The sequence below is a fragment of the Penaeus vannamei genome, chromosome 31 (assembly GCF_042767895.1).
Source record: "Penaeus vannamei isolate JL-2024 chromosome 31, ASM4276789v1, whole genome shotgun sequence".
Lineage (NCBI taxonomy): Eukaryota > Metazoa > Arthropoda > Malacostraca > Decapoda > Penaeidae > Penaeus > Penaeus vannamei.
In genome coordinates this window covers 27175933-27190932 of record NC_091579.1, presented here as the reverse complement: position 1 = coordinate 27190932, position 15000 = coordinate 27175933, and the positions used below count along the sequence as shown (strand labels likewise).

The following is a 15000-nucleotide window of genomic DNA, read 5'->3' as shown; positions in this document are numbered from 1 at the left end:
TAAAAAACTGACGTCAGCGAAGACCCATAAGCAGGCGTAAGCAGGACCACAGCAGGAGGAAGCAGGTGTTCTCGAAAGTTCTCAGACAATTCTAAGAACAAAATCTGAGACAGCGTCGGTCGTTTGTTTACATCGGTTCGCCTGAGGGAACGAGACTCTATCTATCTATATCTATCTATCTGTACACACACACACACACACACACACACACACACACACACACACACACACACACACACACACACACATATATATATATATATATATATATATATATATATATATATATATATATATATATACATATGTACATACACACACACATACACGCATACACACACACATACACACACACACACACAAGCAAACACACACACACACACACACACACACAATGCCTTAAAGGGGGAAATGAATACGCCATTTAGGCCTACAAAGATCTAGTGTTTATGAGCACAATTCTAACCGGCTTTCAAAAGATAAGTTTTAACCACCATTTAAAAGCAATCCCAGACCACCAAACATGACAGTAGTGCTCGCAAACACCTGACTGGGAACCGCTGTCATAAAGTTTTGTCAGAATGATAAATATTTAATCATTTCCTCCAGCTGTTCATAATGAGGACGTATCGATTGGCTCTGGGCGCAGTCGGAATACTTATAGCGTCGGCAAGTTTTCTCAGGTAATGTATAGTAATAAGGAATCATTTAATATCTTAATTTGAATAAGTCCTCATTACTATCATCATCATTGTAAACTTTACTGGTACAAAGAGTACATTGTAAACTTTACTGGTACAAAGAGTACATTGTAAACTTTACTGGTACAAAGAGTACATTGTAAACTTTACTGGTACAAAGAGTACATTGTAAACTCTACTGGTACAAAGAGTACATTGTAAACTCTACTGGTACAAAGAGTACATTGTAAACTTTACTGGTACAAAGAGTACATTGTAAACTCTACTGGTACAAAGAGTACATTGTAAACTCTACTGGTACAACGAGTACATTGTAAACTTTACTGGTACAAAGAGTACATTGTAAACTTTACTGGTACAAAGAGTACATTGTAAACTTTACTGGTACAAAGAGTGCATTGTAAACTTTACTGGTACAAAGAGTACACTGTAAACTTTTTGGTACAAAGAGCACAGCACGCATGACGATAAATAACACCAGGTTAAGTAACAGTTAACAAGCAATGAAGACCTTAGTTGGAGAACTTGACGGAGTGGCGACGGTGGCCGTTCTGCTGGGTCAGCCTGGGTCAAGGGAGGAGGTCACCATAGGTTTTCTCGTGGTGGCGCTCGTATCGGAACAGCTTAGGGGAAGCGTCACGTGGGACAGACGCCATTTTGAATATTGGAATCCCTAGACCTGCCATAAATAATGATATTAATGATAGTAATGCTTGTAATGATAATGGTAAAGTTTATAATGATACTGGTAATAAAAGATAATGATACAAAGGATAAAGACAAGGATGATAATGATAGTTATAATGATAATAATACTGATGATGATAATAACAATAATGATAATGATTATGATGATGATAATAACAATAATGATAATGATTATGATGATGATAATAACAATAATGATAATGATTATGATGATGATAATAACAATAATGATGGTGATGAGGATGACGATGGTGATAATGATGATAATAGTAATGATGATAATTATGATAATTATTATCATTACAATAATAACAATAATGATAGTGGTAATAATAACATTAACAATAATAACAATAATGATGATAGTACCAATACTAATATCAATGATGATGATGATGATGATGATGATGATGATGATAATAATAATGATAATGGTGATGATGACGATAATGATGATAATAATGGTGATGATGATAAAGATTATGGTAATGATGATGATAATGGTGATGATAATGATAATGGTGATGATAATGATAATGGTGATGATAATGATAGTGACATTAACAGTAAGAATAACAATAACAATGATAATACTGCTGTTACTACTATTACTACTACTACAAGCGCCCACCATTACTCAGGATATCAAAAGAATCTGCGCCGCTGACAGCCGAGAAATTGAGGCAGTCACTACGACACTTTCAAGTAAGTCTTCAAGAACCTCTCCTTCAGATAAATAAAGGCCAGTCTCCTGTAGAACTCGAGGCGCCTAACAAGAAGGAACAAAGAGAAACTACAGAGAAAGTAGTTATTCGTGGTAAGTAGTGTTGGATGATTTGTTATTTATTATTTATTATTTGTTATTTATTAGTTATTCGTGGTAAGTAGTGTTGGATGATTTGTTCTTTACATTGTAATGATAATAGTTTATTACGAATCATTACAGATTGAGCATTCTTCTCGTTAACTATTAGACCCTTTCCAGACGAGCGACTTTAGTGGCGCGACTGCTAGAAGCGCGACTGCCAGGTCAATGGAAGGGAAGAGGAGCGCACACACTAGTGGCTATTCACTTCCACTGACCTGAAAGTCGTTCGTCTGAACAGGGTCGCGCCATTAAGTCGCTCGTCTGAACAGGGTCTTAAAGATATTTGTGCTTTCAGACAAAACCTGCAGCCTGAGGACTTCAACAGATGCGAAGGAGATCTACAGGTATATGAAAAATATCACAGCAAAATGTGAAATGCCTGTAAGTAGTTTGAAACTGGTCGTAGCTCTTCTTGTTTTCCTCGTGTCTTTTGTTTAAGGCTCTTACTTTTCATTTCCTTCTCTCTCTCTCTCTCTCTCTCTATCCTATCTCCGTCTCCATACAGTTACTTCTCTTGCGCTCCCTCTCCTTTTCCTTCTTCCTGACTCCCTCTTTCCCCCTTTCCTTTATCCATTTTCACTCTCCCCCTTCTCCTTCTTCCTCTCCCATTTCCTGCCTCGCCTTTTCCCTCCCCGTCTCCCTTACGCTTATTCAATTATATCCGACTGTACATCAAACACCTTGAGAGTCAGTCATCCGCACTCGTCCTTCCGTCTGACCCAAGGTAATGGCCGGAGGGACAGCAAAGACCAAGAAGCCATACATAATGAACGAGAAGTGGGTGTGCTTGGACGCGAGGTTCAATATCGTCCCTGGGAAGTGTCTCGTCTACTCCTTTGGAATCGATTCTGATTGGTCCTTCGACGATGACATGGACAAGCGCTTTAACTGCAAGGTTGGTAATGCATGTCCGTTTTGAAGAGAGTCAGGTGTATCATTGTAAAATTATTAGTGTTTGTGCAAGCATACACACACACGCGCGATCGAGAAGCAAATACATTAAAGAAATAAATAATATATGTAAAGAGAGATAGAGATACAGATAAAGATGGAGATAGAGGTAGAGTTAAAGTTAGAGATAGAGAGATACGGATAGAAAAATATAGGTATATAATACAGATGGGTAGATATGCAGTTCTCCACAATCATATTTACTACTTGTATATAATTTTGTATATAGTATATAAAGAAGTCCAAATTTGATGCATAGAGAAATGCTTTTTTATGTGATGTCTTCATAATTCCAAGTAAATCATTTCCAGGTTTACAGCTTCGACCATACAATAAATAAGAAGGACCACGAACGCTCAAGCAACATCAAATTCTATGCAACTGGAATCTCATCAGTTAAAACAAACCATGTAAATTAAAGCAACTCTTTCTCTATCACAAATGTGTGCGTGTGTGTGTGCCTGCCTGTTCTTTTCACTCTGGCTCATTCGTTTATATATTTTTTAAGTCCTATTGTTTGCGTTCTAGGAATATATAATCCATTTTCATAATGCACAAGGTGTTTTAATGCTGTTAATTATAGTGTTGTGCTTGCATTTGTTCTTGCTTTTATCTGCTGTCATTACCCTTATGTGGAAGGAGTAGCTTTGCATAAACCTTTGTTAAGAGAGCCTCTTCATCACCTTCTGCAGAACCGCCACGTGATCCAGGTACCATGTGGCCTCAGATTATACAGCTTAGGATCTCGGAGCAATAGGTGGCCATGGAGGTATGGAGCATCAGTGTGTGGGGATACCCTGACACTATACCATACATTGCACAACAGTTCCATAGGATTAACGGCTGTGGACCCGGTGAAACTGCCATCCAGTCTATGAGAGGGAACACTTGGTTATTTCTGTAACGGCACTCATATGGCGTCATTTTAGTCTCAAAGTCCATTCCTTGGGACTATTCAGGTATATGGACACGGTTAAGGCTGCCTGATAATGATCCTGCTTATCAGATTGACACCTTAAAGTTGGGAAGAGACCTGTGGCACGCCCTTGGAAGTTGTGGCTGGTGGCTGATCAAAAGAGAACCTCATGGATGTGAAGATTGGATGTGGCACCTTACTCTTGTATTCATTAGACCTTTTTGATCAATGGACTATAAATCGTAAATGCAAATTAAATCTTAGTAGTGTCACAAAGATTTGTCGCCCACAGGTAGACCGGTACATCAACATTCTGATGAGGTTAGGCCACGAAAACGCCACCATTGACTACCTGAAGATGGACGTAGAAGGAGCAGAGTTACAGTTCTTCGAAGACGTGTTCACCAATACGCCTGAGGTGCTGAAAAACATTAAACAGATCGGGATGGAAATTCATACCAAGAGAGATGGTAGGTCTGAGTTTTACGCGAGCATATTTCACTAGCTTTGTGTTACTCTGAAATTTCTTCCTCTGACGGATTTTCTGACTTTATATCTTATAAGGTTGTGAGTGGGTTGTGCAATGTCACTGTGAAGGCTGGGTTTGCAAGTGATAAAGTGCTGTGGGATCCCCAGTCAACGAAGACTGCTTGTTGAGGAGTGTCCAAATATCCAGACCCATGTCATTAGATATCCCTTGAATTTTCCTTTTAATCATGAGCTAGGTTAGCAGGGATCAGCTGTCCAAAATGTGACCTGTGAATTGTCTTCTGTTGAGAGGTCAGAAGCAGGCAGTGGGTCACAAGGTATGCCAGCTGTGGGCCAATCATGAGTAGGACATAGTATGGCCAACTTTGTTACTGTTTGAGGCCAAGGTTGCTACAGCACTTTCCCTTTACCCCTTGTAGTTAGTCATATGAGAAAGTGACTGTGTATTCGCGTTACCACTGGGCCACCAGTGTAACTAATAGGAAACTTCGTAAATTTATCTCCTATAAGGTTATGAGAGGGTTTTGAGACGCCCTTCTGTGATGACTAGGTGTTGTAAGTGATGTGTTGTGATGGATGTTCTAACTCTTGCAGTTGGTTTCGTAGCCAGAAGTCAGTTATTGCATTGAGTTTCTTGCTGTTCGGTGAGGAGTGTCCATTTTTTTTTTTTTTTTTTTAATGTCCAGAGTATGACGTATAACTGGAATGTTCGAGGAAATCGAATTAAGTGATGAGAAGTGAGGTTTCCATTGTCGATCAGTTAGGACTCGGCGGTTGGTCGCCGTTGTGGTCCAATCAGTTGCTACACCATCTTTCCTTTGTATTATTCTGGGAGGATATGATCACTGTTTTAATTTTCTTTTTCTACTCCAGATATACAAATATAACCTTAGCTTAAGGGCACATACAGATATTATTCTAACACTACCATTTTCATTTATGAATTTTGTTATTTTGTTTATTAACATGCACATACTTCCGTTCGTTCAAAAATATGTTTGTTTCCTTCTTTTTTCATGCATGTAAGCATATAGTATATGAAAACTATACGAAAATTTCCTTATATGTTACCAATGCTAAGTAAAATCTGTTGTTCTTTTTTCACAGAATCTAGAATGAAACTCTACTTAAAATATGCCCAACTTCTAGAATGCTTCGGCTTCAAACTGATATTTGGACATATACTAGATGTCCCACAAAGTCTCTTCACGGAGAATGGAGAGACGCGGTCCTGTTGTTACGAGCTGGTGTGGGCGCAAGACAAGCAGTGGTAAAGACATTAATCTGGTCCCAAAACTATGTGTGTACGTGTGCACAAATGTTTACTTATTGACACTAGCCCACTAATAATAATGAAGCTGCTCGACGTTCATTGCTTTAAAGTCTTGAAATGGATTTCTAATCAGCTGTAACGGCATATCCATCTTCTAATATAGACACTAAAAGCAGTGTATGTCATTGTTTATATTATTGCATGCACTATAACATTCTGTTATGTTGATCCTGATGATTTGCCATATCGACATAATTGTGGGCCCCTAAGAAGTTATGGGAGTATATCTGTGTTTCCTGGTCCCTATTTCCCCCCAATTCCGTTGTTCCACAGACATTTGTTCCCCAGTACCAATGTTCCCCATACCTTATTTCCCTGTACGAAGTCAAGTCATCTCGGCAACTCCCTTGGGGTCATAATAAGGCATCTTAAATCATGATGGTTAATTCATATACGAACGTTACTTTCGCTGCTACAGAACTGGTTGTTTGATCAGGCCTAGTTCTCTATTCTGAGACATAGGGCTACTAGGAAGTTAGAAATCTCTACTTTTTTGGCTTTTCTGTGAGAAATAGGCCTGACATACAAGCTATTGGCGTTGTAGTAAACATCGTCCAATGCAATTCGACTGGGTTAATAAAGGCCGACTGATGTGTATTCAAAGGTTTATGGCGTGTGCGCTTAAAAGACCCCTAGTGCTCCATATTCAAAGAGTCAGGGTATTTCTCCGTTCCCAAGCTTGATGGAACTCTTTCCTGTCACGCACATGCCGTGGCTCATACGGGTAGCCATGGGCCAAACCCGTGACAGAAGAAATGCCTGACACACACACACACACACAAAAAAAAAACTGTGATTTAATTGTCTAATAACGGTTGTGTATGAAAACAGATTGGATAAAGTACTGGATAAGGCGCCTCAGACTTGCCTTTTCCGTGAAAATAATCGTTATTGAAATACATTAACATGACTGCGCAACTACATGGTTATTGGTCGTTTTCAAAGAAACTAAATCACGACTCATCGTGAACTGTCTGAAATACGAAGATAGAGCATGTATGAAGTCATTTAGACTTCACACAGAGTTTGCCCAAATTGTCCTTCCTCGTCTTATTTCCTTAAGACTTAGTGTTATTGACAGGTTTTTGTGATTTTTAAAATTAGGGCCATGCCATTGACAGGAGTTCTTTGACAGGAGTTCCCTTGCTATGAAAAATGTGACAAGGCGATTTTTTTTTTTTTTTATAACAAAACATCATCTGGAAACCAAATTTGTGACCTTGATAAGTAGGTTAAGGTCAGTAACCTATGACCTAATCTAACTATCTTTCTTATGTGAGAATGTGGAAATAAAGTACTGGGAAACATTGGGTACTGAGCCCGAAATCTTAGTTTAATGAGCTTAGTTGTAACTAATGTTTATAAATACCATTGAAATGTACTGTTATATATATATATATATATATATATATATATATATATATATATATATATATATATATATATATATATATATATACACACACACACACACACACACACACACACACACACACACACACACACACACACACACACACACACACACACACACACACACACACACACACAAGAACACACACACACACATATATATATATATATATATATATATATATATATATATATATATATATATATATATATATATATGATGGGATATATTCAGATATTTATGTAAGTTAATGAATTTACTGTATCATTAATTATTTTATAATCCCTAAACATTTGATAGAAAAATATGTACCACCATGAAGAAACACATCCAATTTCCCATCAATTATTCTATCCCAAAGAAAGGGTAGATTAGGTACATAAGGATTATATCAGCAATTGTTATTACCCCATAGATTGGGTAAATCAGGTACACAAGGGGTAAACCCGCATATTATGATACCCCACAGAAAATGTAAATTAGACAAAAAAGGTTAAATTACCATTCCAATTAAGAAGTAAATAAGGAGTAAAAAAAGATACATGATTTACTCTTTTCAAGGAAGGGTAAATTGCTCGTTGTTTACCCTATTACGTTGTAGGGTATACTATGAGTGACTTAGAACACTAGATTTACACTTTTTTTCCCCTCGATTTACTCAGTCTTTCTAAAGGTCTTCAACAACTTGCTACATTGAATAGATTTGAAAACATCACCCAGTCTTGTCAGTGAATATGTGAAGAAAAGAATTCCATTCATTATTGTAGAACAGATGGACAGATCTCAATTGTTTTTTTCAGTTCATTCATAACGTTGTAAAGTACAGCATAATAAGTAACTTCTTGGGAGTTCTTCCTTGTCAGTTGTCCGGTGTTTACATGTGTCTAGTGTTCTTTATTAAGAATAAAATCTTTTTTGTAGTATATATCTATTTACATATTTTCTTTTCTTTTACATGTTCATACTTTATACTGGTGTAGCCTTTTATGTTTTTTTTCTTGTATAACTTTATAGCGATGCGTCAGAAGGTTTGTTTTCAGGAAGAAATAGTCTTGAAAAGACAAATGAAAGTCGTATTCAGCACTATCTTACGGGATTTTTTGCATCTGTCATGTTAATGAAAACGTCTTGCAGGTGAATCCTTTATTCTCATAATTTAGACAATATAGTGTTAAACCTGGCAATGTAATAAGAAACCGATTTACATGAGGGAAAAGATGTTGCAAATATTGGAAGTCGTTTTGCCACCCCCCCCCCCCTAAAAAATAATCTAATTATAAGGAAGAAGATTTATGTAAGAATAGGAAAATATGAAATTGTTTTTGTCACATTTTTTTTTTTCTTTTCTTTTTGGCGCATTCCTCTTGTCAACCGCATTCCTCTATGGCCGGCTGTTCGTAGCTCTGTGGGGGAAGAAAGACATATACCAAAATTAGATATTCTTCTGTACTTCGTCTAGTCTCAGGACACAGAAAATTTGGTTTTCTAATTCTCGTGTGGAAAAAGAAAATGTAGGGTTGACGTTAGAAAAAAAGAAAGAAAGAAAAAAAAAGCTAACAGGATATGTATAACTATATATATTTAAAGATACACTCTTGTAACCGACTCATTATTATTATTTTTTTTTTTTATGTATTACGAAAGATTTCAGGGTAGGATGAGTTGCCAGTTTTTCATTACTGTTTATCTTTACATTATTAACTATTATCATATCTATTATCATCAATATTACTATCGGTAAAGTGATAATAATAAGAGTAACTGTGATGATGCTGGTGACTATGATGAAAATAGTGATATTAATGATTACTTTTATGATGATAAGCTTAAAAGTATTGAAAATAATGAATGATTATAAGGATACTTAAGCTGATTGGAACATTAATTGTGATGGCAGTGGTAATGATCGTGATGAGGAAGAGGATGACGTGAAGAGGAAGAAAGGCAGGACTTTAAAGACGTGAGAGAAGCAGCGCCGAAAGGCCGGGCCGCCTCCTCCTTACCGCCATGGCGAACGCCTCCGGCTGGTAGTAATCGTAGACGAGAACCGATGCCGGCGCCGTCTGCTCCACCTCCACCTCGCGGATGGCGGCGAAGGACACGCAGATCTCCTCGCGCGAGAACTCCTCGATGTAGAAGGACACCTTGGGGCCGTCGACGTCGTAGCGCTTCACGCTCGAGTCTCTGTACACGGCCGCCTTCAGGTCGCTCTTCTCGGGGATGTAGCCGGACACGAGGCCCACCTCAATGACCGCCATGTTGGACTCGCCGTCGGGGAGGAGGTACTCGGCGCACACGCTGAGGAGCATACGCTTGCAGCCCGAGTCCGGCTCGTGGGCGGCTGACACTCGCACGCTGAAGGAGTCCGTCGGAGCGGGGTTGATGATGTTGTAGCGGAGGACCGCCTGGGGTTGGGAGGGCGGTGTCAGTTGTGTTGCTAAGGCATCCAAGGTCACTAACGTTATATCACAAGTATTGCCAGAGTATGTTAGCTTGAACCGAGAAGCGTTATAGTTATCCCTGCTTTTCTATAAATCTAGCATTAGAACATAAATACAAGAAACATCTTTCGTATGGTTGGCAAGACATACTTGAACTACAGTGCAGCCTTGGCCCTTTACACTGACGTCGACCGGCGTGGGGACAACTGGGAGATTCACCAATTGTTGTAAGAGTTTATTGTCTTCCTTCACGGAGATGGACTGCGAGAAATCCGTGGCTGTGATCGTAAGAGTCACATCCAGAGGACCCCGATGTGTGAGCGTTTCATAGACCGACAGTGCCTGCAGAGCCACTACAGTATCCTGGCAAACAAGTGCTGTGCTTTAAGTCTATTACCAGAATGCTGCTATAAAGCAAAATGTACAACAAATTTTGTGAAACGAAGGAATCCGTTTGCAAACCTGCGTGGAATAGAAGCCTCCATATCCGTTCCTCTTGGTGGTGATCCACTTGACGACTTTTCTCGCCTGCAGCGTGTACTTCTCAGGATCTTGAGCCATCATGGCCAGTATGGCATAGCCAGCTGCTTCCACGGCCAGTGCGTTACTCCTACCTGTTACCGGGTGTCGAGGCTATTTATTAGTGGATGGACAAGGTACAGATATTTTGAGTAAAATATGACTGTAAGTAACACGAGGCGATACCTTTTGGCAGATCCCAGTGCATTAGGTTTTCCTCCACTGTTGCCAAACCGATTAGTTCTTGTAAAACTTGTTGCGAGCTAGCATGCTGGGCAAGGGCAAGAGCGTAGGCCTTGAGAGCCAAGCTGTATGGGTCATTAGAGGCGTCAGACAGGATGCACTTGATGCTATTTAAGACAAATGGAGCGTCCGTAGGAATTCCAGACTCCAAGAGGGATATGAGCACATACGCTGTCATTGGCACACGAGATTGTTTGCCAGCCAGACCACCCTGTGGAAGTAAGTAGAACGATAATTTCATCCTTCTCGTTTATTTTGCTTTCTGGAGATGGTAAAGGTACACAAAAGCATCTTGAAGGCATCCATAGGAATTCCATACCTTCATAGCTTTACTGAATACTTTCCCAACAGGAATCACGCAGCCATCTTGGTCCAATTTAGTGGAACTTAACCAGGTTCTGGTGACATTCAGTTTGGACTCGTCCACCTTTTCGTAAAATAAGATTGAGAAAAGCACATTAACATGCTTAAATGTATATATAGCCACACGCACCCACATACATACATTCATACCCACTCATACATATATGTGTGTACATGTTTATATATATATATATATATATATATATATATATATATATATATATATATATATATATATATATTTGATTAATATATATATGCATAAATATATACACACATAAACACACACACACACATACACAAACACAATTATAGATGTATATAAATATGTATATATGTATATGTATATATATACATATACACATATATACACACATACATACCTTGTGTGTTTGTATGTGTATGTATTTATGTATGTGCGTATATATACATATATATGTATATGTGTATATATGTATGTGTGTGTCTATATATACATAGATATGTATATGTATTCACATATACTGTATATGCGTGTGTGTATCTGTCTGTGTGTGAACATACATATATACATGCACACACACACATATACATATACGTATGCGTGAATCAGTGTATACAGATGGCAGATATCACATTTAGACAAACCATAACAATAAACCGCTCCGTAAAGTAACTCTTTATGGATGACATTAGCATTCCTTACGTAGATGAATTCCTCAGCATCAGCGAAGGACTTGAGGACAAAAGCAGTGAGCCAAGTAGACCCAGAATTGTCAGCTTCCCCAAATGCACTGAACGACCCGTTATAATGGCGGTACAGGAGCTCCCTCTGGTAACCTGAAAGTTTGTTTTCTTTTAGTCTTCGTAAATCAATCTGGATTTCGAGACATTTGCTAAAAGTTCACCTTCTTTGTACGTTTTACTTGTACAAAACGTGTGGTGGCAAGGACTTACTGACCTGCTTTCATATACTTCAGGAGTTTCTCGGTGCTTTCTGGTGTGTCTTGGTTGGTGCCCTTAAGATACTGAAGGATGTAGATATTTGGGGCAAAGTTGACCATGTTCTGTTCCCCACAACCGTAAGGCATACGGATGAGAGACCCTAGATTCTGTAGGAGTAGATCAGATTGTGATTCTATAATACGCTGATGTACACGTGAAATTTCACTGTCTTGTTTTAGAAGAAAACCCACTTATCAAAGTTAACCTGATAAGGAACACATAAACATTATTTATTCCTTTAAAAAAGCTTAAGAGCAACGAAAGGTGACCTCCAGGGAGAGAGCAAGCAGGTCGCCGCCCACAGTGACCCAGCCTCGGTCCGAATCCGGGACGATATTTGGTCGTCTCTCCAGCTGCCACGTCTCCAGCGCGCCCTCGCCATCGCTGAAGTCTGGAACGAATCGGAAACCCTCTACTTCTACTTCCTCGACTGAAACCTTGTGTGTGTGTGTGTGCAGACATTCCGTTCCACGAGCTCTTGTGAATGGGATTGTATTTATGAGACTATGTCAACTGTCAGAATCCTGATGATCTTTTCGTTCCTTACCTTCGGCGCAAATGTATTTACTCCAAGTCTCCTCTTGTGGGAAACCTTCAGCCTCGACCTTTATTGGCTTGATCAAGGCGTCACTGAAATTACAGAATGTTATTTACATTACTTCCTTTTTCCAGTATTGTTACCTGGTCACATGTACTGGAGGGAATGGCAATTGGAGTACGGTTGATAAAATGGTGTTGTCATAAATCAATTCATAAAACTATATTAGACAAGAAATGTTGAGTATTTACTGTAATTTGTTCCAACGAAGAGAAATGAACAATCACAATCACATCATTTGTAAGATTAGTTAATAGTCGAAGTAGTTGCCTATATGTAGCAACGATTTAGCTTAGTCTGACCTCTTCTCAATCCCATCCACGGAGGCGCATGACCCGGGATAAGAGCTGTCCACTGAGGCTGACAAAGTGAGGTTGACTTCTCCTAGTTCCAGAGCTGCGATCTTGATTGTGTGAACTTCTTTATCTCTCGCTGCGAGACACGACCTCCTCTGATTGCTTTGTTCCTCTGCAGTCGAATCTTCTATGATTTTGTACTCGGGGCTCTCGTGCAATGTAATAGTTACCTGCGCATAGAAAGTGCAAATTCCATCATCCCATTTCATGGAAGGTCGCATCAAGTTAACAAAATCAATTATAAAACGCAAATTCCATCATCTTAATTCATGGAAGATCGCGTCCAGTTAACGAAAACAATCACAATACGCAAATTGCATCACTCTAATTCATGGAAGGTCGCATCAAGTTAGCTAAATCACTTATAATACGCATGCCCATTTATGCCTGTCATAACTGGCTGACACGTAGCGGCAAGCTAAAAAAAAAAATAAAAATAAAAAATTAAATAAAAAAAAAATAAATAAATAAATAAAACAAAACTCACCGGCAAAGACTGGTTAAGATAATTAAAGATGGAGATCTTGACAGGAAATACTTCCCCGCGCTTGACAGAGGGCGGGAGGGTCAAGTCAAGGAAGAAGGGGGTGAAGGTCGTGATAGTCGCCCGTTCTGAGAGCCCCAAGCCCTTCTGGGGATGGGCGCACCATGCTTTGCCCACCCATTCTGTGATCGTGTCCGGGAGATGAAGGTTCTTCTCGGCGACCCCGCTTGACCTGATGAAATAAAATGGCGATTCTGAAGAACTTAAGACAGCTGGGGAAAAGGAGAGAAGGGAAGGGGAGAGAGAAAGAAGGGAAAGAAAGGACGGATAGGAGAGAGAGGAGAAAGGAGGAGGAACGGAAGGAGATGAGAGGTAAGAATGAAGGAAGGGAAAGTGAGAGAAAGAGAAAGTAAGGAGGAAAGACGAGAAAAAAAGAGGATAAGATAAATAGACACACAGAAAGAGAGAGAGAGGGGGGGGTAGAGAGAGAGAGGGATAGAAGAAAAGAGAGGAGAAAAATGAAAGAGTTAGAATAATATAAGATGAAAGGGAGAAAGGCAGATTATCGAGAAAAAATAAACAGATTAAAAAATAAAAATCAAATGAATAGCGAGAATTGATAATAATATTATAATGGTAATGATAACAATAATAAGAATGACAATGATGATGATGGCATTAATATTAATTATGGTAGTAATGAGGATTATAGAAATGATAATAGCAATGATATTAATAACAATAATGATAAGGATAAGATTGATTATATTTTGATAATAATAATAATAACAATGATAACATTAATGACAATATTGATGATAATTATAATAACTAATAATAACAAAAGGAAGTACTAATGATTATAATTAAGACAAATAAACAAGTAAATAATACAAACAGATGCCTAAATCACAAAAAATTGCCTCACTTTCAACTTACCACGTTAGACGATGATAAATATTTCTAGTACCAGTAATTGTAATAACGATGATGACGATAATGAAGAGATGAATATTCAGACAAATAAACAAATTAATGAATTAATTAAAACAGATCCCTTAATAAAAAAAAAAAACACTTTCAACTCATCACGTTAAACGAGGATAAACTATTGCCAATGAATTACGTATATCGAGAGGAAACCATTGAACAAGAGGACCAAGGAACGAGCTTACGGCAGCACGACGAGCTCCCACAGCCACGTCTCCGGGAATTTGTCTCTCGGTGACACGTCCCCGCTCATCCGGGTAATCGAGGGGTGGAGTCCGAATCTGTCTTCCGCCATCTTGAGAAAATTTTCTGCGAAGTTAGTTTTTTTTTTTTTAATAAAATGGTAGAGAATACTATTTCGTATTGTTTTGCATTGTTTTGCATTTTGTAAAATCTCAGTTCATAGACTTTTTCTCTTTTTTTTTTCTTTTTTCTTTTTTTTTCTTTTTTTCTTTTAGAGAAAGCAAGTCAAAATAATACATAAGAGGCTTAGTTACCTGTAGCTTCGCAAGGTCTGTTCTCAATGATGGCGTTGCTATACACGAGCAAGCCAGAGTTCTGAAATATCGATAAAATAAGTCGAGATTCAGGACTGTACATCACGGCAATAGTTAAATATATATACATAAAGAGAGAGAGAGA

General features: G+C 38.5%; 2 protein-coding genes across 2 annotated transcripts in view; one reads left to right on the top strand and one right to left on the bottom strand.

Moving 5' to 3' along the window:
* Positions 1-614: 614 nt before the first annotated feature.
* On the top strand, positions 615-6041 carry LOC138867677 (uncharacterized). The gene is made up of 9 exons (XM_070144209.1): positions 615-683; positions 2051-2226; positions 2573-2658; positions 3002-3172; positions 3540-3638; positions 3921-4082; positions 4166-4348; positions 4437-4618; positions 5748-6041. The coding sequence occupies exons 1-9, from the start codon at positions 619-621 to the stop codon at positions 5905-5907; spliced, it is 1284 nt and encodes a 427-aa protein (XP_070000310.1). The 5' UTR covers positions 615-618; the 3' UTR covers positions 5908-6041.
* A 2467-nt stretch (positions 6042-8508) lies between these two features.
* LOC113827875 (alpha-1-inhibitor 3) overlaps positions 8509-15000 on the bottom strand; it is a 15531-nt gene continuing 9039 nt past the window's right edge. The window contains exons 14-27 of the mRNA XM_027380816.2: positions 14856-14916; positions 14544-14667; positions 13372-13600; positions 12831-13054; positions 12478-12560; positions 12200-12321; positions 11887-12037; positions 11632-11765; positions 10903-11010; positions 10527-10794; positions 10284-10435; positions 9972-10184; positions 9384-9785; positions 8509-8783 (exon numbers count right to left, since the gene is read on the bottom strand). Coding sequence (XP_027236617.2) covers positions 8748-8783; positions 9384-9785; positions 9972-10184; positions 10284-10435; positions 10527-10794; positions 10903-11010; positions 11632-11765; positions 11887-12037; positions 12200-12321; positions 12478-12560; positions 12831-13054; positions 13372-13600; positions 14544-14667; positions 14856-14916 — 2307 coding nt within the window. The 3' untranslated portion in view covers positions 8509-8747. The remainder of the gene's footprint in view (positions 8784-9383; positions 9786-9971; positions 10185-10283; positions 10436-10526; positions 10795-10902; positions 11011-11631; positions 11766-11886; positions 12038-12199; positions 12322-12477; positions 12561-12830; positions 13055-13371; positions 13601-14543; positions 14668-14855; positions 14917-15000) is intronic.

Coding starts and splice junctions, on each gene's coding strand:
- LOC138867677 (XM_070144209.1), top strand. CDS start 619: ATGAGGACGTATCGATTGGCTCTGGGCGCAGTCGGAATACTTATAGCG. Junction 2,227..2,572: donor AGAGAAAGTAGTTATTCGTG/GTAAGTAGTGTT, acceptor TTGTGCTTTCAG/ACAAAACCTGCAGCCTGAGG. Junction 4,349..4,436: donor GGATGTGGCACCTTACTCTT/GTATTCATTAGA, acceptor TGTCGCCCACAG/GTAGACCGGTACATCAACAT.